The sequence below is a fragment of the Drosophila yakuba genome, chromosome 2L, assembly GCF_016746365.2.
Source record: "Drosophila yakuba strain Tai18E2 chromosome 2L, Prin_Dyak_Tai18E2_2.1, whole genome shotgun sequence".
NCBI lineage: Eukaryota > Metazoa > Arthropoda > Insecta > Diptera > Drosophilidae > Drosophila > Drosophila yakuba.
Genome location: NC_052527.2, coordinates 18,188,161 through 18,209,357, shown reverse-complemented (window position 1 = coordinate 18,209,357; position 21,197 = coordinate 18,188,161). Strand labels below are relative to the sequence as shown.

At 44.7% G+C, this 21,197-nt stretch overlaps 1 protein-coding gene and 1 long non-coding RNA gene across 24 annotated transcripts in view; both read right to left on the bottom strand.

The window, feature by feature from the left end:
- LOC6528766 (trichohyalin) overlaps nucleotides 1-21,197 on the bottom strand; it is a 37,777-nt gene that overhangs the window by 13,933 nt on the left and 2,647 nt on the right. For 15 of the 23 annotated variants that reach the window (XM_039371621.1, XM_039371620.1, XM_039371619.1 and 12 more), the window contains exons 3-8: nucleotides 19,326-19,716; nucleotides 17,616-17,732; nucleotides 16,786-17,219; nucleotides 16,383-16,629; nucleotides 16,265-16,320; nucleotides 18-107 (exon numbers count right to left, since the gene is read on the bottom strand). In XM_039371621.1, coding sequence (XP_039227555.1) covers nucleotides 18-107; nucleotides 16,265-16,320; nucleotides 16,383-16,629; nucleotides 16,786-17,219; nucleotides 17,616-17,732; nucleotides 19,326-19,461 — 1,080 coding nt within the window. In that variant the 5' untranslated portion in view covers nucleotides 19,462-19,716. Of the gene's footprint in view, nucleotides 1-17; nucleotides 108-3,163; nucleotides 4,523-9,858; nucleotides 10,974-16,264; nucleotides 16,321-16,382; nucleotides 16,630-16,785; nucleotides 17,220-17,615; nucleotides 17,733-18,421; nucleotides 18,662-19,325; nucleotides 19,717-21,197 lie in introns of those variants that run through there. The other 8 variants (XM_039371623.2, XM_039371624.2, XM_039371626.1 and 5 more) reach the window with 7 other exon arrangements.
- LOC120320827 lies at nucleotides 4,683-9,852 on the bottom strand. Its single transcript, XR_005560403.1, has 2 exons — nucleotides 4,954-9,852; nucleotides 4,683-4,828 (listed from the first exon to the last, which is right to left on the bottom strand). It is a non-coding gene; the product is annotated as an uncharacterized LOC120320827 (long non-coding RNA).

Below are 21,197 nucleotides of genomic sequence, written 5' to 3'. Positions count from 1 at the left end.
CTAGCGTTTCAATTTACCTGGTGCTGCTCCTCGAGGGTTTTCATTTTGGCCGCCATCGCCAGGATCTCTTGATCCCTTCTCTGTATTTCAAGACGGAATTCGTCCAGCTGAGGTTCGATTCGGATGGGGTTGGGTGGTGGTTTTGGGGTGGTTGGAAAGGAACAAGTACAGATAACATTAGATCAGAGAGTGTTGCCACGCGTGGTGTTGCCTGGGCCGGGGACTGATCCTTAGCCAGGACTACAAATACTTGGTGGTTGGTGTTCTTGGTCTGCTTGTTGACTCAAAGTATCATTTGCTGTTGCAACTGAGTGTGAAATGAGCGAGTAGGAGGTGCGGACAGCGAGCTTACGCTTTGTATAGAATGAGAGTTGGTGGATGGGTAATGCCTGGGCCCCAAGGGGATAACCCATCGGGTTTAGTTTGGTACTTAACCTTAACCTAACCGCCCTGGTTGGGTGTCCTGTTCGGTGTTATCGTGTAGTGGGATGGTCTGTTTCGGTGTATGTCTGGTGTTTTCTTTCGGAGATCGGAGGAAGGAGGGTGTTCTGAACTAGCAGGTGACTTGGCTGCTTTTCCGTACGATGCTCGACGTTCGGTTTTCGTATGTAATTTTATTGTTTGCTTTCGAAAAGTTTCCATTTTATAATGCTTACAGCTTAGGTTAAGTTTAACAGATTTCGAGAATATTCTTGCTTGTCGGAATTAAGTCTGAATGCAATCTTAATTAGGTTTACAGTTAAATCATTGTATAAATAGTACATCCCGTGGGATCATAAATGTATATGCGTATAATAGAATATTAACCATAATTATTTAAATACAATACTAGTATATAGAGAGTTATGTATAATGTGTATATCTTATATCAATATTCAAATGCCTCGTTTCTTGTTCTGTTCGTCGTCATGTAGAAAAGGGTTACAAATCAATCTGAGTCGAAGAGGAGAATCAAGTTTGGCTGAGCAACAAGAACAGAAGTAGGAAAAGCAAGTGGATAGTATCTTTGTATCTAATTATCTATTCACACGCTCGCACATTGTGTTATCTTTCGAATTGGCTAGTGATAAGCTTTTATCTTTCGGTTACGCTCACATTCTTTGATGTACATATATCTATATGTATATATACGTATATAAACAATTGAAAACAGTTTATCTATGAACACAATTTCTGTTTTTGTTTTCCTTTTGCGATTGCTGCATATTAAGGGGTTCTCGAACTACGAACTACGACTAGGCAAAATTAAAGTAACTCCCAGACTCACATCCGCGTATCAATCGATCTAGTATATATTTAAACACTACTTTAACAAGATTTTTACTTTCTTTGAGAAATATCTATGCGTAATTTCGATTTTCAAGCACAAAAAACAGGTTAGCACACTATAACCGATAGTCCGACTAAAAGGTTTCTATATTCAAAAGTAAAAAAGTAATGAGTAAGTAGTGAAGTCTAGCATGCATTCACTGTGAATTTCGAAACAATTTCGGTTACTTCGGGGCACAAAACTGAACCAAATGTCTGCCAGAGGTTGGGGAAGTGGCACTCTATATATTCTTTTGTATACTTATCGATGTCTACCGGTTTATTAGTGTTTAAAGCGCTTCTTCGAATACGAAATACAAACACTAGTTGAGTCGAGTACATAATCATACAATATAGTATTCGCATAGACACATTTTGAATGCTTCTTCGATTCACTTTGCTTGTTGTCTCAGACACACAAAAACTAATTCAACCAGGCGATCCAAAGCGATTCGATCCCCTATCAGCTATCACCTATTCGGTTATAGATTGCACATACAAATTTCCATTGTTTCGTTCATAATTGACCTTCATTGCTAATCACACGCTAGTTTGTTCATAACTCTTGCATTTGCTTTTGCTGGGGAAGGCTTTGGGCTTTGACACTTAAAACGAAGTGTTGCACGGAGGAGGCGGAAGAAAGTCGAGTAAAGTAAATAATTTAGCAATGCACATTATGCCCACTAATGCGAGAGAGAAGTTATAATTGGATTGGGCTCCTAACTAACCAGTTAGGCCAGGAAGTTGGGTATAGTAGGTTGGGTATAGGAGGTCCTTGATGGCGCGGAAGTACCATGTCCATGCAAGGGTTCGTTACTTACTCGCTTAAGCTTAGATTAGATAGAGTGTGTGTCTGTGCTGCACTAACAATTGGCTAAGTTGTCGAATGTTCATACTAAGTACGAGTTACTCTATAGGTTTTGATTTAATAAATTTCAAGCTTCGTTTTTGTTTTTCTTCTCGACCTCGACCTCGATTTCGATTTCGATTTCGATTTTGTTTTTTGTTTTGTCAGCAGGCAAAACTTGCTACTTTCACAGGCGAGACAAGTTTAAAGTAAACGTTATTTCACTTCGCTTTTCTCCTCTTGTGTATATATAAATTGTTGTTACGTGTGAGTAAATCTCATTTAGTTTTATATACAGTCTTTTACTTCTGAGAGTCAAGAGCAAGGTTCTATAATTTCAAAAAAAAAATAAACATCCACAACAATTTGAATTCTCAGCCGAACTCGGCTTTCGGTTTTCTTAATGCCCTGAGTGCTCTATGCAAAGAACGTAAGTCCAAATGTATAACTAAAATCGGAGTAACATTGGAATTTGGTAGCTTTGTCATTCGCTTCACTGTTTCTACTTTAAAATGGCACATGAAACAATAGTTCTCCTCCTCCACATTCTCCATCGCGAACTGTTTTAGCTTAGCCTAGGTCTTCTAAGAGTATCCACTTTATTATCATATATGTTGTATATTGTTTGTATAATACTTGGTGTCTTTTCTTCTCCCTACGCGACAACTGGTTGATGCAGAGGAAAGCGTTAAATGCAGATCGGCCAGCCGTCTATATCTTCATCGCTATATCGTACAATATCGGTTATAGACGGTTAGCCCTTCCAATTTGGGGTCGTTTGCTCTCTGATTGTTATATATAGGATGCTGATTCTGATGCTGATTCTGATGCTGATTCTGATGCTGATTCTGATGCTGATTCTGATTAATGAGGCTGATTGATGATCATTTTCGATTTTTCGGGTTTCGATTTTTCGATGTCGGGGTCGTCAGATTTCGGGAAATGGGGTTTTTCTCGGTTTCTTTAGGAGTCTAGGGATAGCGTGTCTACGTCAAATTTAAAACTTACTTGTCGCTTATGCTCTTGCGGCAGTTTCGGGTAATCTAAGTCTAGTTTCGAGTATGGCAGATGGTGGTGATGGTGGGCTTGATGCGGCTGCTGCTGCTGATGGTGCGAATGCGAGTGCGGGTATGCCGTGTGATGCGAATGATGCGAGGAGTGGTGCGGATGCGAATGCGGATGCGTATGCGGATGCGTATGGGAGTGGGCCGCATGATGCAGTCCATCCACATAGTCCCTGGCACTGCTGGCCAGCGTTCCTCCGAACGGACCGCTCGTGTTGGCCAGCGCCGCCAGCGGATGTGTCTGCAGATGGTTCTGGTGCTGGTGCACATGGTACTGGTACTGCGGATGCATCTGCTGCTGCACCGACGCCTGGATGTGCGAGTGTCCCAGCGGCGGTCCTTGGGATCCGCCGCCGTAGTGTTGCGTTCCCGCGAACTGCTGCTGCAGGTTGTAGGCCAGGGCGGCAGCCGAGGCTCCCGTTCCGGATGCGCCTGCCTGGTTCTGGTAGTACTGCGAAATGGCGGGATTGGAGGCGTGCAGCGACTGGTGGGCCATCAGCTGGCGCTGCTGGAAGGGGGCCAGGGGATTGCCGTAGCCCAGATCGGTCTGGTACGGATTCCCGTAGCCCCCGTACTTGCAGCCATAGCCCGCCGCGGTCGTCGTCGGGTAGCTGGACACCAGGTTCGTTACGGAGTACGCCGGACGCAGTCGGGCAGCCGCTGCAGCGGCACTCTGGGCCGCCGTCAGCTGGGTGGGCAGCACCTGCGCCTGCGGCTGGAAGTACATGTTGGGCTGCGAGGAGAAGCTCGTGGACATCTGCATGAGGTTATCGTTGAGGTACGGCGGCGAGGTGTCTCCCGGATGCAGGGTGGGGTAACTGGAGACCACTCGACCCAGGCCCATGCCAACTCCGCCTCCACCCAGTGGCGTGGTCACCAGCTGACCCAATTGACGGGCCTGATTAGTGAGATTCAGGATCTGCGAGCTGCGCGATATCGACTTGTGTGCCTCGTTCAACAGATTCACAATGTTCGAGGAGCTGGTCTGCTGGAGCGGAGGTGCCGGATAGCCGTAGACATCATTGTACATGGTGGCCGAGGGCAGGCCGGCAATGCTGTAGCGCCTTCTCCGGATAGGCGAGGTTTGCTGGCACGGTCCGTAGATCTGGGGATCGTACAGTCCGTATCCACCAGCTGCCGTCGAGGTCGAGGGGCCGTACAAATCGTAGCCGGGCGGGCCGTAACCATTGCCCGAGCCGTAGGACAGGGGGCCGGGACCCAGACTTCCCGGCCCGTAGTACTGGCCAATAATGTCCGGCAATGGAGGACTGCTTCCGCTGGCGCCCGTGTAGTTATTGTACATCTGAAACGGGCGATTTCAAATGGTTGGTTGCTGTAACTGCTGTGACTGACTGACTGACTGGTAGTTGGGTTTTGGTTGGTTGGTTTTTCTGGTTTCTGGTTTTTCTGGTAACTGTTATCTGTTATCTGGTATCTGTGGTGTCAGTAGAGAGAGCTCTCTCTTTTTGGGTCTGTTGTTGGGTCTGGTGTTATCTGTTATCTGTTTCGATTTTCCGGCTTCGATGCGGTATCGCTCACACAGCTTTTGGCAGCTTTTGCTCTTGATTTCTTGATCATGATCGTGGCTTAACAAACATTAGCTATCTATCTGTATACATACATACATATATATATATAAATATATTTATATATTGAGCTGGTTTTCACATATATGTATAGTAGAAGTGGCTTACATTTAACATAGCGAATGCGATTTTAACCCGAAACACTTACGGACTATTCTGGCCCCACATTTGAAACGTGATTTATTTGCTTAGTTCTTGTTATCATTATTTTTGTTGTTTTTCTACAAGTTCTTCAGATTGTTTCTTGTTCGACTTTTTACACTTTTGCGCTTAATTTACAATAGGGTTTTGTAATAGAATGAGATTGGTTGATTATGAGTTATGATTTTTCGGTACTGTTTGGTTTGGTTTGGTTCGCTTTTCGTGTTTCCATTGGTTAACTTTCGTTCGGCTTTATATGGTTAGTTATATAGTTAGTTCTGAGGCACTTTCAACGGCTCTTGTAGGCACCCAAAAAAAGTTCAACAAGGGCGGGGGGTTGGGCTTAGGTGTGTGTGTGTGAATGTGTCTGTGTGAGTGGTGTGGGTGTGTGTGTGTCTGCGAAAAGGGGGTGTGGTTTCGGTGGTTTCGGGGCGAAGAGGAGGCGCAACATGAAATGTGTGTCACTTGGTTGACAGCCACGAGGATGTGGCTTGTTCTTGTATCTATTTATGTGTGGATGCCTGTATCTTTGTAACTGAACGTGTATGGGTGGCCCTGTAAGTGTGTCTGTGTCTGGGTGAATATATCTGTGAATGTGTTGCTGTATTTGACTTGGTTCGTGTGATCGACGCGGCATACAAATGCAACTCGGATTCTGATTTCGTATTTCTCAGGTATATTCTTGGGTATTTGAGTACTTTAGTATTTCGGTATTTTTGTTTTGTACAATTTGCTTTCGGTATTTTGTTTGTACGCAGAAAAGAAACATAAATATTCGTATAACAATATATAGTTCAGATGCATTATAGAAATAACGTGCAAAAGTATATTTGTTAAATAATTTGGTTCGGTGTGTTGGATAAACAAACAAAATATATATTCATATAGTTGTTTAGACAGACAGTGAAAGAGAGAGAGAGAATGTGTGTGTAAAAGAGACAGTCAGAGATTGAGATTGAGATTGAGCTTGAGTTAGAGAGAGACGGTTACAAAGAGACTTATAGAGAGAGAGAAAAGAACGCAAGATGTGTGTGTCGTGTCAGACAGAGCAGAATATCACTTCTTTTCTTAATTCTTTCCTTAAACAAAGTGTATATTCCAGTGTAGGAGTGTTGGTGAGAGAGGGTCGGAACTGTGTGTGTTTTGAGTGTGTGTGCGAGTGGAACCCATCATGAGGAGAGTGTTGTAGTTGTTGCATTGCGTGTTGTGTGAGAGTTCGAGTTTGATTTCGATTTTGATTTCGAGTTCAAGTGGATCCGGTCAACGTTTGTAAGATAGTTGGTACGTTCGGTATTTACAAAAACCAAAAAGTAATATATCATACACAAACACGAGCGCACACGGACACATGTGAATGTGTGTGAGTCAGGTGCAACGACACGACAACAATTGTTGCCTATTTTTCGGCCTCGAGATGGGCTTGGAATCTGGGCTTTTTGGTGGGTGGCGGGTCGGAAGATCGGGGGTTTCGGGGTCTCGGTCTGTAGTAAGCGGAATAACGCAATCAATATCAAAAACAACATACTGAAGAGTAACATATTTATATATGTATATGTATATATATATGTAATTGAATTTGAAGATATTCGAATATATATATAAAGAGCGACAGAGACAGAGAGAGAGAGAGAGGAAGAGAGTGAGTGGGAGTAAGAGAGACAGAAACAGAGAGGTAGGAGTATATATTCATATGTTTGTTAGCCATATTGTGGATATATATACACGTCATAATTGTTTTATCATTTTATCGTCAAAAAGTTGTCAGTAAATGAAAGATTTGCCTTTTTCATCTTTTCTTTCCTTTCTTCCGTCTACTCGAAGTATTAATCAATTTGTTATTGCTTTCCCTTTGGTCCTTTTTTTGTTATTTATATTTATGTTGATGTTATTTTTTGGTATCGTGCGAAAATATTACAAAAGCATATTGTAAATAGTTGCATACGTTCTTTTCGATTCTTGGTAAACAAATTTGTTTTCATATTTGTCATAGCATTTCTTCAATTTTTGTTTGTTTTTTTTTTGGGGATCGCTTTTAGAACAACAACAAAATATATGTTTTTGATGTAATTAAAAAAGATCAATTCTGGAAACAAATATATACTTTGAATTCATTAATTGCGTCGCTTGATTGGTAATTTATTATTCAAGACTGGTTGCCTACGTTTTATGACGTTTTTGTGTGGATTTAATTTTGGTTCATTAAGCCAATTATTGGAGCCATTACAATCGATAAGTTTCGTGAAAAAATCATCTGCATCTTTTAGCAATAAAATGACAAAAGAATTATTCTTGTATGCTAAACAGATCACAGTTCACTAATGGTTTGTTAATTCGTATCTGATCAATTCAGTTGAGGTTTTACTTTCTGATTTGCGATAAATGTTTTACTTTGATTTCTAAGGTTTGCTCTTTGGTGTGTTGGTTAAATGTTATATATTACTTTTTGATTATGTAAGAACAGTAAGAAAAAGGAGTTCAAAAATCAGCGTTCCGTTCAAAATGCTAAGTTTAAAGTTTAACAAACATTTCGTGAGTGTGTGTGTATGTGGGTGTGTGTGGGGTCACAAAGTAAAACGAAAGTACAAAGCGAGTGTAGAAAACTATACTATATACTATAATTAAACGATTACACAAACAACATTAAGACACAAAACATACATTTACATATTTTAAGGCTTGTAGTAAAACAAAGATTTGTATAAATTTGAGAAATGATGCCAAGAGAGATAAAGAGAGAGAGAGAAAGAGAGCGAGGCAGAGAAGGAATACGAGAAAGAGAGCGCAGGTGAGCAGAACACTTAAAATAATGCCAAGAACTTTTGCTCACCCACGCACACACACACACACAAACACATGGAAATGGCGGACCGAAATAACAACATTTTGGTTACAAGGTTACGTATACGTCACGTGTGTTTGTGTGGGACTACAATGGAAAGAGAGGGGCTACAAAGACGGAAAGAGAGATGGATAGAAAGAGAGATGAATAGAAAGAGAGAGAGAGAGAAAGAGGGGCGGAGAAGGAGTGAGAGAACAAAGGCAAAGTAAGAGGCGAAATCAAAAGCCGAGTGGGTGGATGTGTGGTTGTGTGTGGGTGGAAGTGTGTTAAGTGCCAAATACATGTAGCAGAGTGTATATTTTGTGGCTATTCAACCATTTTGTTGCTATTTTCGTTTGTTGCGTGCCCAGCAAAAATCACAAAATTAAAAACAAACCCGTAAAGCGGAGTCTTGCAAACTGAAAAGAAAGCTGAGGGAAACAATTTCAATTTTATGACTCCGTGAGGCAGAAGGATAAGGCCAGAAGGAGGGAGAGAGAGAGGAAGAGAGAGAGACTGTACCCCCACGACATTGACATGTGGGCACATCACATCACGCAGGACAAACAAAGGGAATGCAAAACATTAATGCGGTGGGGGGGGAAGTCCCGCTTTTCAATGGAGATCCCCTTTTCCTCGCGTTAATCATGACAAATCATCACGTTCACGTTTCGTTTCGTTTGTGCCCGTGTTTTTTGTAAGCAAGGCCAGACAGAGTCCCTTTCTCTATTGTGTCCTGTCTGCCATTCACTACCCATCGTCCCTCAGAATCCCCGCCTTAACCCATTGTCGGTTGCTATCCCATCTCTCGCCTCCACGCACGTGCCTGATGGAAATGTATTTCAAGTGACATTTATGAAGTGCATCCCTGTCGGCTCTCGTTTTTTAGAATTTCGGTGCGCTTGGCTTTTCTGTTAATGAGCGTGGATACCGAAGGGTTAAGGCGAAAGGGGTGTTAAGGTTGCATGGCTGTGTATATGCTTCTTGCACTTTTCTGCAAGTTCGCCCTGTTGCCGAATTTCACTAATTACGCAGAAAAGCAGGCAATGCGCTTTCCCCATTTTAGCCAGTATTAGTGTGTGACTGTGTTAGCCAGAAAGTGTCCTGGTGTGTGTGTGCGCGCTGATATGTGCCACGGTGTGTGTGAAATTTAATTTGCAACTCGAGGCCACAAGAGGACAGGCTAAACTAAAGAAGTTTAACCAGTTTTGTTTGTTTTGCGTGCTAGTTGCAAGCACAGAGAAAAACTCTTAATAACTTTTAGTTTCACTTAATTTTAACTTTAAAAATATCCCAATTTTCTATGCATTGTATTTTTAAAAGCAATGGTAACTTCTATAGTTACTGATTACAATGTTACTTTTGATATACATTAGTAATAACTTTTTTAACAAATGCAAATAATTCATTTCCTATAGAGCAGTGTCAACCATCTTTGGTTAAATACATTTCTATGCTCTGATGGATAAAAAATATTTTATATTTGCCAATTTGTTTTGAGGCCTCCCCCTCTCAGAGCCGATATACCCTGAATTTATTTGGTAAAAATTTGAAACCAAAACTGTTTTTCCTCTGCATGAAGTTTTTATGTCCTTTCCCTCTCTCTCCGAGTCGCCCTCCTCCTGCCGCCCAGCCTTCCACCTCCCCGCCCCTTTGGGAGTTGCTCATGTTACGCCTTGACAGGACATTTAAATGGCTTTCGGTGTTTGGGTGCCTTGCAGCGCCTACTGCAGCGCCCCATTGATGGGGTAGCCAACGTTTTGATTTACACTACACCCTGTGTACCATGACCATCGCCACCCTTGGAATTTTCGCCCACAGACATTTTGGTTAGATGCATTTCGTCGGTTTGGTTGGTTTGTTATGCGAACTGCCTTTTGGCTGATTGACTTTTGAATGGAGTTGAAGGTTCTGTTCTGTTCTGGTTCTTGTTCTTGTGTGCTGGATGATGAGTAATGACATTTCGAGCTGAGCTGATTTGATGACTGGATGATGATCGCTGTTGGTTTTCGTGGATTTCAGTTGCCGCAGTTGTCTGACTGACTGACTGGATGGGGTGACTGTTTCCGGTGAAACCAGTGGGCGGTACAATACCTTGTAGTAGACATAGGCATTGTCCATAGATTTCTGGGTCTCTCGCCTGAGTCTTTAAGTGCTAATGTTGCTGCAATCGCAATGTTGCAGTGTTGCAGGGTTGCAGTATTGCAGTATTGCAGAATTGCAGTTCGTTGTACTTGGGCTTAGTGCTGCCTAGCCGCTATTTATGTAATTTGAGCTGGCCGCCGTTGGTGTGCGCAGGTGTGTGTTATTGTAATACAATAATAGACTGCTGCTTCCCCGTTACTTTTTACTTTATACCATTCACTCTTTACTTCTCCCCTGTTTCTTGGCGCTGCTTCCTGCTTCTTAGCGCTGTCTGCTTAGTGCAAATGCAATGTGAGTGTGAGTGCGAGGGTAACCTTCTGGCTCACCATACACACGCACACATTTTCACCGGGGGAAGGGACACGTACACGTACACGTACACGTACACGCACACTGCCACACAGACAGGACGAAGAGCTATAAAAAGAAATTGTTGTTGTTTTTCTCGCTGTCCTTTGGTGTTGTTGCTAGTTAATGTTTGCTGCGAAGGATTTTTTTTGGCTGCTGTGGCTGCTTAAGCAAAAATTATTGATTTTATGCTGCTCTGCTTTTCTGCTCTTCTGCTGCTGCTTTTCCTGCTGATTTTCGTACTGCTTTTCCTTCAGCTGCTGAACGATGGGATGCAGGGTTTGAAAAGTTGCACTGGCACTCTCGATTTAAGCTATTATTTTCACACAGACACTGACATTTACAGGTAAAGGCACAATAATGAAATGCTCGACATTCCTATTTATCTACATCCTTTTGCGGTCAAGGAATGGAATTTTCATTTAAATATTCTCTTTTTTTCCTGCACAGCACACGCGTTCGCGCCACGAGTGGGATCTCCTTTCGCGATTCTATACGGATGATATTGGTGTTCGTGTGGATTTTTCGTATCCTAGCACAATCCCAGTTCACTTGGCTTTGGCTCGCTGCCCACTACCGAATTTTTTGCCATTTGCCTGTGCCAAAACTTTATTTCTTCTGTACGATTTGCGACGCGCTCTGCTCGATTCAAAACCAGTTCCTTTTTTAGTCCGTTTCTCGGCTCGACGGCTGGAGCGTTGCGTGTACAACTGTTCGCGCCTGCGGAGCTTTTGCGACCACGAGGCTACTCAGCAGCATGGCATATCGCTCATCCGCACCGTTGCTCGGCCACTCGGCTCTCTGCTCAGCCGCTCAGCCGCTCAGCTTTCACTCGTCGCTCGTTCTTGGCGATTTGAGTCACGTAGATTTCGGCACTTTGTGGGCTCAACTTTTGGCACTCACTCGAAGCCATGCTCCTTGCATTGGGTTTTGATAAGATTTGCGGAAGCTCGTGCTTTCAACACTCAGTTATTTGGTTTTTAGAAAAAGATTATATGTTCTAACCATTTCAGATTATTTTTAACTGATGTAACATCGTTCAGCTATTTATGTATCGTATGTTTATATTAAGCTTTAGATGCAGTAAATACAACGTCAATCCACAAATTAATACTAATTTAACTATGGATTTATATGATTTCAGCTAATATTAAGCAATGTGTCCTATTTATATATCTTCTTGAATATTGCCCTTGAACATTTGCGATCGGCACTTGCCCCCCTTGTTCTTTTATAATTCCGAACTAAGCGATAACATCATACATCATGATTTGAGTATTTAGTCCGCAGTCAATCGGCTTTCGGCACTAAGTTCACCACTCAACCGTGCAGCTTTTGGGATTCGGCTTTCGTCCCGATTGAGTCGCATTCCCGATTTCCGCTCTCAAGTCCAGTCATGTGGTCTGTGGCACGAGAAAAGCTTCCCAGGCCGAGCGAGAGCTTTTACGTTCATTTACGCTCAAAAGCTGGCGGCAATATTGATTGCTTGCCAAAGGCCAGTGGAGTGGGGCGAGGCGGGTGGCAGTGGGAGGGAGAGGGAGAGGGCGAACTCGCTTTGCAGCTACTCGCTGCGAGCTTAACCCTGCACTGGCTGCGGCTGGTTGAAACGGCCTTTCCTGCAACTGAAGGCCTGCGCACGACGTGGACTGCACTTCTCGAGCAGCTGACTTGCGGGCGGTCCCACCTCTACTACCTGCCACGCCCCCTCACCGGATAAGCCCCCACCCCCACCTCAAATGGCCCCATCGAATGGCATTCCGGGCGCGCTGGCCCGCAAAAGTAGGCAACACTTTGCATATTAAGGCAGCTTCCATTCAATTATTATGCTAAGTGGGCAACTCATTAGGCAGTCATTTGTTTTCGGATATGCCAGAACAAATTGAATTCCTTTGCGCCGTGCTAATCGATAATGCGGAGTGCAAACTCCTCTAGGCACCTGTCCCTTATGCATTTGTATCTCCTTAACACACTTAACTTGCAGGGGTTTTTTCAGCGACTGCAAAATGAATTTTGCGGTAGGCCGCGTAATTATTTTATGCCCCCGCAAAAACAAAGAGCTCCGGCAACCAGCAGCATAATATATCAAGCGTTGAGCGAGGCCCACTGGCAACCATAACGAGCTCCCAGCTCACAGCACCCAGCACCCAGTCTCCCCTCGTAGCGCCATGGTAACCCCCATGTCTTCCGTGCTCCATGCCCATTATTATTTATGCGTATGCATAGGACACAGGGCTGGTTCTTTCGCCGGCAACTTTGTGTGTGCGGGTGTCGTGTGAGTTTTATTTAGTGACCTGCGAGTGAAATGCCTGCCGCAATCGGTTCGCGTTGCTGGGGGAATTTAATACGGAGCGGGCAGTATTTTATGGGTTTTCTGTCATGAATTAAAGCCCTGCACTTTTAGCCTTTAAATTTACGACAGGCGAAATTTTCACGCTTCCTGTGGTTCTGTAGTTCATTCCCTCATTTACAGCCCAATTTATGATTTATTCTGCTGAAATTGGGCAATTGCAAATGCTATATGACATATAACATATGACAAATTCCTTAGACCAACTGCATATACCCATTTATTGCTCTTTCACTTTTATAAATATTGTAGAAATTACTATTCAATAAGAATCTGAAGTGGCTTTTGCAGCTCTACTATCCAAATAACTTTTCAGACGCTCCTAAGAATCCTTTCCAGGACTGTCCGCGGTTCGGCCCCAACGCTCCTAAGTCCGCTCCTGAGGCGGCATGTGCCAATCCCCGTAAGACATGTACAGCCCCGTTTACCCCGCTCGGCCCGGCTTAGGTTGCTAATTAAAATTCAGCCATTGGCATCGTTTTGCATAGTTTCTAATTTGGCAGAGCGTTACGAGAAGGCGGAGGGAGCAGGATGAAGGGGGGGACAGCAGGACATGAAGCCGAGTAAGGGCGAGCCAAACAACATGAATATTTGAATATGGATCTGTGTGGTCTGGCATACTGAGCAGCATGCCAAGCTTTGGTCATCGGCAGTAGGGGGTTAAGCCGGGTTGGATTGGCCCTAAGAAGGTCTTTAGCTCAGAAGCGTTTTTTATATCGCATTTAGTAGCATTTTTTGTTTCCTTCTACGAGTAGCAAACACACACTCACCCTTACCCCTTGCTCCTCCTGAGCAAATTTCTTGATTTCACGCTCCAAATCAAGCTGTCTCGTTGTTGTTGGTGCGTTTGTTGTTGTGTTCGTTGTTGTTGTTGTGGGGTTCAGCCAAAGTGAGAAGGTTGAGTATCGCATAAGTTTGTTAGATTTGTGTACATATTATATATGTATAAGCGTGCCAGAGTGCTTGGTTTGGGGTCAAATGTAAGCCAAAAGTTTGAGCATCAAGCAGACAAAGTGGCGTCGGTTAAATGGCCATAAGAAGCCGACAATAAAACCAAGTGGGTCCCCTACAAAGTATATTCGCATATTCCAGCCGAGATGAGCACATACATGCGTGCCCTGGGCCTCCGGCTTACATAAGAGTGCCAAAAGTCAGGGCGGCCAGAGTGGAAAAAGTCGATTCAATGCGGCCCAACTTGGGCCAACTTGCTAAACAAGATGAATTATTGAAAGTTTTTCACCCGAAAGAGGGTTAAGGGGGTCTGCGGGGTGCGCCGGCAGCTGCAGCCTGCAATAAATAGAATCTGCGCCACCGAAAATAGGAAATGTAAAACGCAGTGGCCTCGAAAGAACTGCGCCAGCCGATTGCTCTCTTTTCCGGCCCTGTTAACGTGGCGAATACGCAACAACTTTTAATTGCTCGCCCGTCAGAAAGAACAAAAAACAAAAAAACGAAAAAACGAAGCGGTGGGCGAAATTTGTTTTCTTTTGTATGGTCATGTGGGCGGGTGTCTTTTTTCTTTAGACCGGTTTTGTGGGCTGATTTTTAATTACTGCTGTCCGGCCGTGTAACTATGCCGCATTTCCTCCGACCATTTGTTTGCTTTATCAGTGACAAATTAATTTCGAGCCTCGCCAATCGCCCATCGCCGGTCAAGGCGGTTGTTGTTCTGTCCCGCCTTCCATTCAATTGGTATAATATAATATACCAAAACCCTCCAGTCCCTCTGGCTGCAAAAAAATGTACAAAGCCCTACGCAGAAATGAAATGCGATTCCCGAAAAAAGCCAATGGGCGATGAGCCAAAAAAGGCAGGGGCAAAAAAACGCCATTTGAATACTTATTGTGCAGGGAATGCCATAGAAATGGGGCCCAGAAAAGGATGCTGAGCTCATGCAAATGGCTTAAACGCCACGGGGACTCAGTGCAGAGCTCAGATAAAATATGAAGTTCGGAATTCAGTGAAGAGTAGTGGCCATTCTTTGCTAATATCTGTCATTTTTATGGCCAAAGCACATGGATAAGATGCAAATTTGAATTTCGAGGCTGACCCCTTTTGACTTTTGGCTAGCTGTTAAATGGCCAGCTGAGTGTTTAAAGTGTTAGTAATTTGATGACTTCCCAAAGAGACTGCCGTTCTGTTTCCTCGAACACTTGAATGCCAATCGCACAATGAGAACATTTCCATTTGCGCAGGGTACTCCCATTGGGCTGCTCCTTGGCCGGCGTCTGTTGTCCTTAAATAGATTTTGTTTCTGTATCAAGGTTATTTATGCTGCCCACTGGGAATTTGCCCAACTGTCTGACCAAGCTCTGAAAATGCTTTTCTTATTTTCTTCCCCTCCCTTGTTTTCCCTTTTCCGCACTTTATATTTTCTGTGTGCTTGGCTGACTGCCTTTTGTTCCGTTTGAGCTGGATATTACGCATACGCCGTGTGTGCTTGTGAGGGAGTTTAGCTCGGGGCACACATGTAATTAAAGGGGGTGTACGAATTCGGATCAGTAATAAGCAGTTGGTTGTTGCCGTGTCCTTGGGGAGGTCGACGGGCAGAAAGTTAAGCTGCAACTGCAGCAGCGACTTCGGACTCATTTCAGATTGATTTCCCGGGGGGAGGCATTACGTCTCCGCCCAGGCCCCGTGCCCCGCCCCCGCCGATAAATAATGGAATGCAACAATGGAGGGGTAAATGCACTTTTCCTGGAACTGGCAATGCATTACTGCAGCATACATAAATGGGGCACGCGAAGATGCCTCCATTGTGGCGCCGAAAAGTGTGCAACAAAATCGAGATTTTATTGGGTGGCGAACAAAGAAATGACTAAGCTGCTGTCGGAGTGTGCGTGAGTGTGAATGGGATTGTAAGTGTGTGGGTGAAGGTGTAGGTGTAGGTGTGTGGGGTACGTGTATGGGTGCGCTGCACTTAATGTTAATTTGAACGACGTTCATTGATGTTGACTGCCTCCACTGTCCTCATTCGCGTCGGCACAAAGTTGCAAATTAATTAAGCGACAACGGCAACAAGAACAAAACAGTACAAAATATGCAAAACATGTAGCAAAACAAATGGAAAGTGTCAGGCTCTGTGGCCGTGTGTCTGAGTGTGTAAGTGTCTGAGTGTCCATGTGGGAAATGAAAAATCAACAGTGGGAAACAGTGTGAAAACACTACGAACAACTCAAGCTTTAGTTGGCATAAAAGCGAACATTTTCTAGGCTCTACTTTTTTTTTTTTGAACTATATGGTAACAGTTATAAAGCGGTGTTTATATATAAGATGTAGTATAGGTGTAGGTATATCGAGTATATATGGCTTAAGGTCTGCGTGTGTGTGTCTTGGGTTGAACAAAAAGTGGTAAAAGTTCTGATGTTGCATCAAATGTATCGAACTCAAGATGCATAAAAAGTGTTTTTCGTATTCAGAGGGAATGGCCAGGCGGGGAGAAAGGGAGAGGGGAAAGTTCTCCCTTTCTCCCCAGCTGCCCGTGTACGAAATCATTCTCTAGAGCATTGTTTGCCGAACGAAAGAAAATTAGAGAGATAGATTGACAGAGACATATAGAAAGGTAGTCTGAGAGTCGGGGAGCGAGAGTGGGGCTCGACCTCGTCCCTCGTTTCCGGTGAAGAGTGGCAAGGGACTCCAAAGCATATGATCGGGTCTTACCTGCTTCTGGGCCATGGCCTGCATCTGCTGGAACATCTGGCGCTCCTCCTCTTTGCCTGCAAACAAGTAATGATATCGTAAATAAACTAACGCGTATATGCCAATTCAAAGGACTCACCCATTCCCTTGGCCTGCAGCATTTCCAGCAGCTTCTTGATGCTCTCGTCGCGGGCAATCAGTGTTTGCTTCTGGGTCTCCACCCGGCACTCGAGATCCTTGATCGTCTCGCGCAGGATGCTGATCTCCCGCTGCAAGTGGTCGTTCTCCGCGTAGATCGCCTCCATCTGCTGCTGCATCTCCAAGTTGGGCTGTCGCATCCGCAGGCGCAGCTCCTCCTCCAGCTGGCGCACCAGCATGGCTTGTTTCTGTGGAGGGTATCGTTTAAATTATTAACAAAACATACTTATTATATTTTATGTATTATAACATTTGTTGTGGCATTAAGCCCTTATGTTCTAGATGAAATCAGAACTATCAGTTAGCTTATCCTGGTTCATTGAATGCAAAATATCCGCACTCACCTGGTTCTCCGTGCTGAGCAGCTTCAACTGATCGTTGATCAGACTGTACTTGGCGCTCTCCTCCTTCCTAAGAGCCCGCTCCTTCTTGAGCTCCGGCGACCAGAAGGTCTTGATGCTGTGCATCGAGCTGCCCAGCTTCTGGTTGGTCAGCTCCAGTTCCCGCTTGAGGTTCCCCAGCTCCCGCTGCAGGTCGGTGTTCTGGTGCTGCAGGTCGCCCAAGTAAGCTCGATCCGATGTGGGCCCCATGCCCGTGTTGTATCCACCCATGGCGCTGGGACTCTGGCGCGCTGATCTGCCATAGAGCTCGTCCTCTAGGTACAGGCCCCGTTCGAGGGATCTGTCCCTGGAGCGGTCGCGGGGCTCCCGAATGGGTATGAACTCGCGATCGTGGGGATCAACGAGTCCGCCGCGATCCAGCGATTGGTAGCGGGTTCCTAGGTGGGATTAGTTCGAAGTGTGATTCAGTTGTGGGCTGTTTTCTATTTAGCAAGTTTTACTCCACTTTTAAGATAAATTAATAGTACTTCGAGGTCAATTTGATTAGGCAAATTTTATTATGATTTGATGTATCCTGGCTGCAAAAGTTGATGTCTTTTGCCTAGTAAACATTTTGTTTACAAATCATTTTTTTACCTAAGATAAGTTCGAATTGATTGTATTAAACATCTTGATTTAAATGCGTGTAGGTTGAGTTATAAGCTATATTTTGCCTTAGCCGTACGAGATTATATCCTATGTCTGTTTCAGTCTGCTTTAAAAATCGGAACAAATTGACCTCGAAGATATAGAACGTATTCTGTGCCCCATTCGAAAGCTGCGACGGTTATTACTTGGATAGTCCATGGCATGGGCCATCGGTGGTCTGCTGGCGCTCCGGCTGCGATGGTGACCCGCTCCGGCCGGACTGGTTGGCTCATCCATGTCGCGGTAGTATGGACTGCCCATTGCTGAAATTCACACACACACAGAATTCATGAGGATGACCAAATGAGGATGACGGAACGGGCGGAACAGGTGGTGGTTTTATCTCTGGTGGTGGTTCAGGTGGTTGTTTCGTGTTTTCGTTTTGGCCACCAGAACAAAAGGAACGCAACCAAAGAAAAGTATACTGAGTGATTTGCTAGAGGTGGCAACTAGTGCAGTGGAGTCTCTGCCTCATTTCCTTCCGTTTTTTCTAATTTTTCAGTTGGGTTTGTTTTGGTTTGTTTGGGTTAGGTTAGTGGCAAGGAACGCAGGTTACTAAAAAGGAAATGCAAAACGAAAAGCCAACAAACGAAGGCGGGTAGGAGTGTTTGTCGTGTCCTGGCTTTGCTATCCACCCACACAACCCGCTCGTAAGCCCGCTACCCTGTATGTCCTGGCCCCTTGTTCATATTTCATATCCCAGCCCACCGTCGAGGGCCATAAACTAAGTTTGGCCCGGCACGAAATCATTTTGCACGTCAGAGCACGAAACTAAATTTGCGGTTCCGCCAACGTCCTTGTCCGCCACGTTCACTGTTCACTACTCAGTGTTCAGTACTCAGTGTTCGAGTCATAAATGGTTTATTCATTCCCCCCGCAATGGCGGCCAAATGCTAATTAGCTGGCGTAATCAAGTGCTGACCCCGTTCAAGTGCAAAACAGTTTAGCTAACCATAATTGTAATCCAGTTTGAGGCTTTGATATCAAACGCGTGGTTCCAGGCAAAGTTTCAGATGCGGATTCAGTTCAGTTTCGGTTGCAGTGATAGTCGTTGGTGATATTTTCCAAGGTGCACTTCTCCGCAGTGGTTTTCCCAGAGTTTCCTAGAGTCACACGGCTCAGCTGTGGGCCATTTCCCAGTTCTGTTGTCCCGGTTCCTGGTTCTAATGCAATTTCCCGGCAGCGGCAGCTGCTTCACGGAAAATTCCCATCCAATCCCCCCGTCGAATTCAATTTGCATGTGTTGGAGGTGTCGGGTGTGGAGTGTGGAGTGTCGAGTGTCGAGTGCCGTTTGTGTGGGTTAATTGAAATGAAAATCGGTTGAGATTCGCAGGATGAGTGAAGCGAAACGGAATACGAAATAAATGAAAATCGAATCAAGTGAAATGAAATGAAATCAAATTTATGTACCATGCGCATGCGTGTGATGTTAGACAGAAATAATAGACTTTAGTTAGAAATTGCATTAGTTGAGTCGACTACAAATAGTACGAAATGAAAATAGTTATATATGGCGGTAACAAGTAGAGAGCTAGCGAGCGATACACAAATCTCCAAACATAAGCGTTAATTTTGCATAATGAATTTTGGCGAATCGAATTTGGAATTTGGAATTTTGTATGACATCTGCGTTGGGTCCGCAGAGGGGTTAGTACTTTCTAGATCGGTGAAAGCAAAGCCAATTGATCGTAATCGTAATGGGGGAAATAATCAATGTTCGCAGGGCTCTCGCACAAACAATATACTGGCCAAGTGCTGGACTACGTTTGTGCTCAGATTGCGTGGACTAGGTCCAGAGATTCAGTTCGGTTTTGGTTTAAGTTTGGGTTAAGTTTCGGGATGGAGTGGTCATTCACCTAGAGGACTTCCGCGTGGCGCTCCGTAGTCCCGGGATGGGGATCGATCGACCGTCGGCAATTCCTGGAGACGCCGCACGCGACCCGGACTGCGCACACCAGAGCTAGTTACTGGATTATATTCGTCACGTGACATAATCCGCGGCTCATCCGCGGCATGCAATCACACACGGGGTGCAAGTGGAATGTGGTACGTGGAACCGGAGTTTGCAGTTGGAGTTGAACTGGGCTACCGGGTGCAACCTTAAATGCAACGTTGAACTTTGATTTCGGTTCTCTGGTTGGTATTGGCCTCTCGGTTGATATGCTCGGTTTTGATTGATTAATTGATTGATCTATTCGCCACTTTCTCTCTCTGTCTCTCTCTCTCTTTCTCTTTCTTGTGCGGCATCTGCAAGTGGAAGAATTGAGAAGAGAACGAAAAACATACACACAATAGTACAATGGCAGACAGCACAATCGAGACAGCACGCTCTCTCGTCATAAACAATATATTGCATTACGCATACGCCCCGTTGCACAATAAAAGCCAAGGCTTTTCTCCTTTGCATTTAAATTGGCTGTAGCTCAACTTGCATATCCTTAACCTTTTTACCTAAATCTCAGTCGGGAGCTGTCCCACTACCGTTCCAAAAGCGCATAAGCGAATACGATAAACAGACTTAACAGGACTCAAAGGACAAAACTGGCTGGGATGAGGCGGGCGCATCCCGCCTAGATTTGCACTAGGGCCGCCTATGTAAATTCGTGTTCTACGGCAACAAATCGCATGCAAATTGCCACTCGAGCGGCTGCCTCTCGGTTGCAGGAAGTCTCCAACAAAAGCTGTCAGCCGGAGTTTATGCGGTTCATCTTGGAATTGGCATAGGCCTTTCTTTAATAAGACAGATGTGGCTGCTTGGGCCCAAAACATATTACTCAATGGAAAACAGAAAGACGGACTTAGTCAATGTTTCTTTTACCGCAAAGTATAGCAATCCTGGAAATTCATTTAAAGTAAGAACGTAATAAGCGAATTAAAAACTTATCTCTTTCTGGCTGATAAATCACGTGTTTAGTACTTTGAAACTATAATAATCAGAAAGACTCAATTTTGATACCGATGGACTTAAGTCATCGTTCCTACTGCTCTAATTTTTACAATTTTATGTCATGAATAGCAAGTTGCAATTAAGGCGTCGCATAAACAATGCGGCCCAGTGATAAGACGCAGCGAAATGCTGAAGCTTCGGCTGCTGTGAATTATGTGAATAGGCCAGGAGTGCGGATATCAACGGCAGCAGCAGTACGACAGCTGCAGCGACTCAAATGAGTGCTAAATGAATCAGCAAGCCGGAAGCCCATTCACACAGCCATGAGCCATGGGAAGGAAGCCTCCGCCAGATCCTGTGGATGTTGATGTGGATGTGGATGCGACTGTGCCTGCTCTATGTGTGCGGCAGAGAATGGGGACATAAAAAGATGGAGGAAGCGCAGCAGATGAGGTCAGGATATGGCAGACAGGCCATAAAATATCAGGCCCAGATTCGATTACATCGCCATGCCATTAGGGAGCCCCAGGCAGTGCACTTTGCTGGGCAAACATATCCAGATATACATACTGCCAGATTTATGTAGATGCGGAGAGGGAGACGGATTGCACTTCGAGCTGCATACTTGGGGGACCTGGAGCTGAAGCTGCAAGCTGGAAGCCACTACGATTGCTGTCCGTCCGGAGGCCATCTTATCAAGCTATCTGCTCCGGGGGCCTCCACCCCAAAACAAACATGTTGAATAGCCCCGAAAAAAACGAGAGGCGTCCCCGGAGAAAGCCGGAGAGAGAACTCACCACACTGGTGGCAGTGCGCAAATGCGTGCCATCTCACCAGCGGA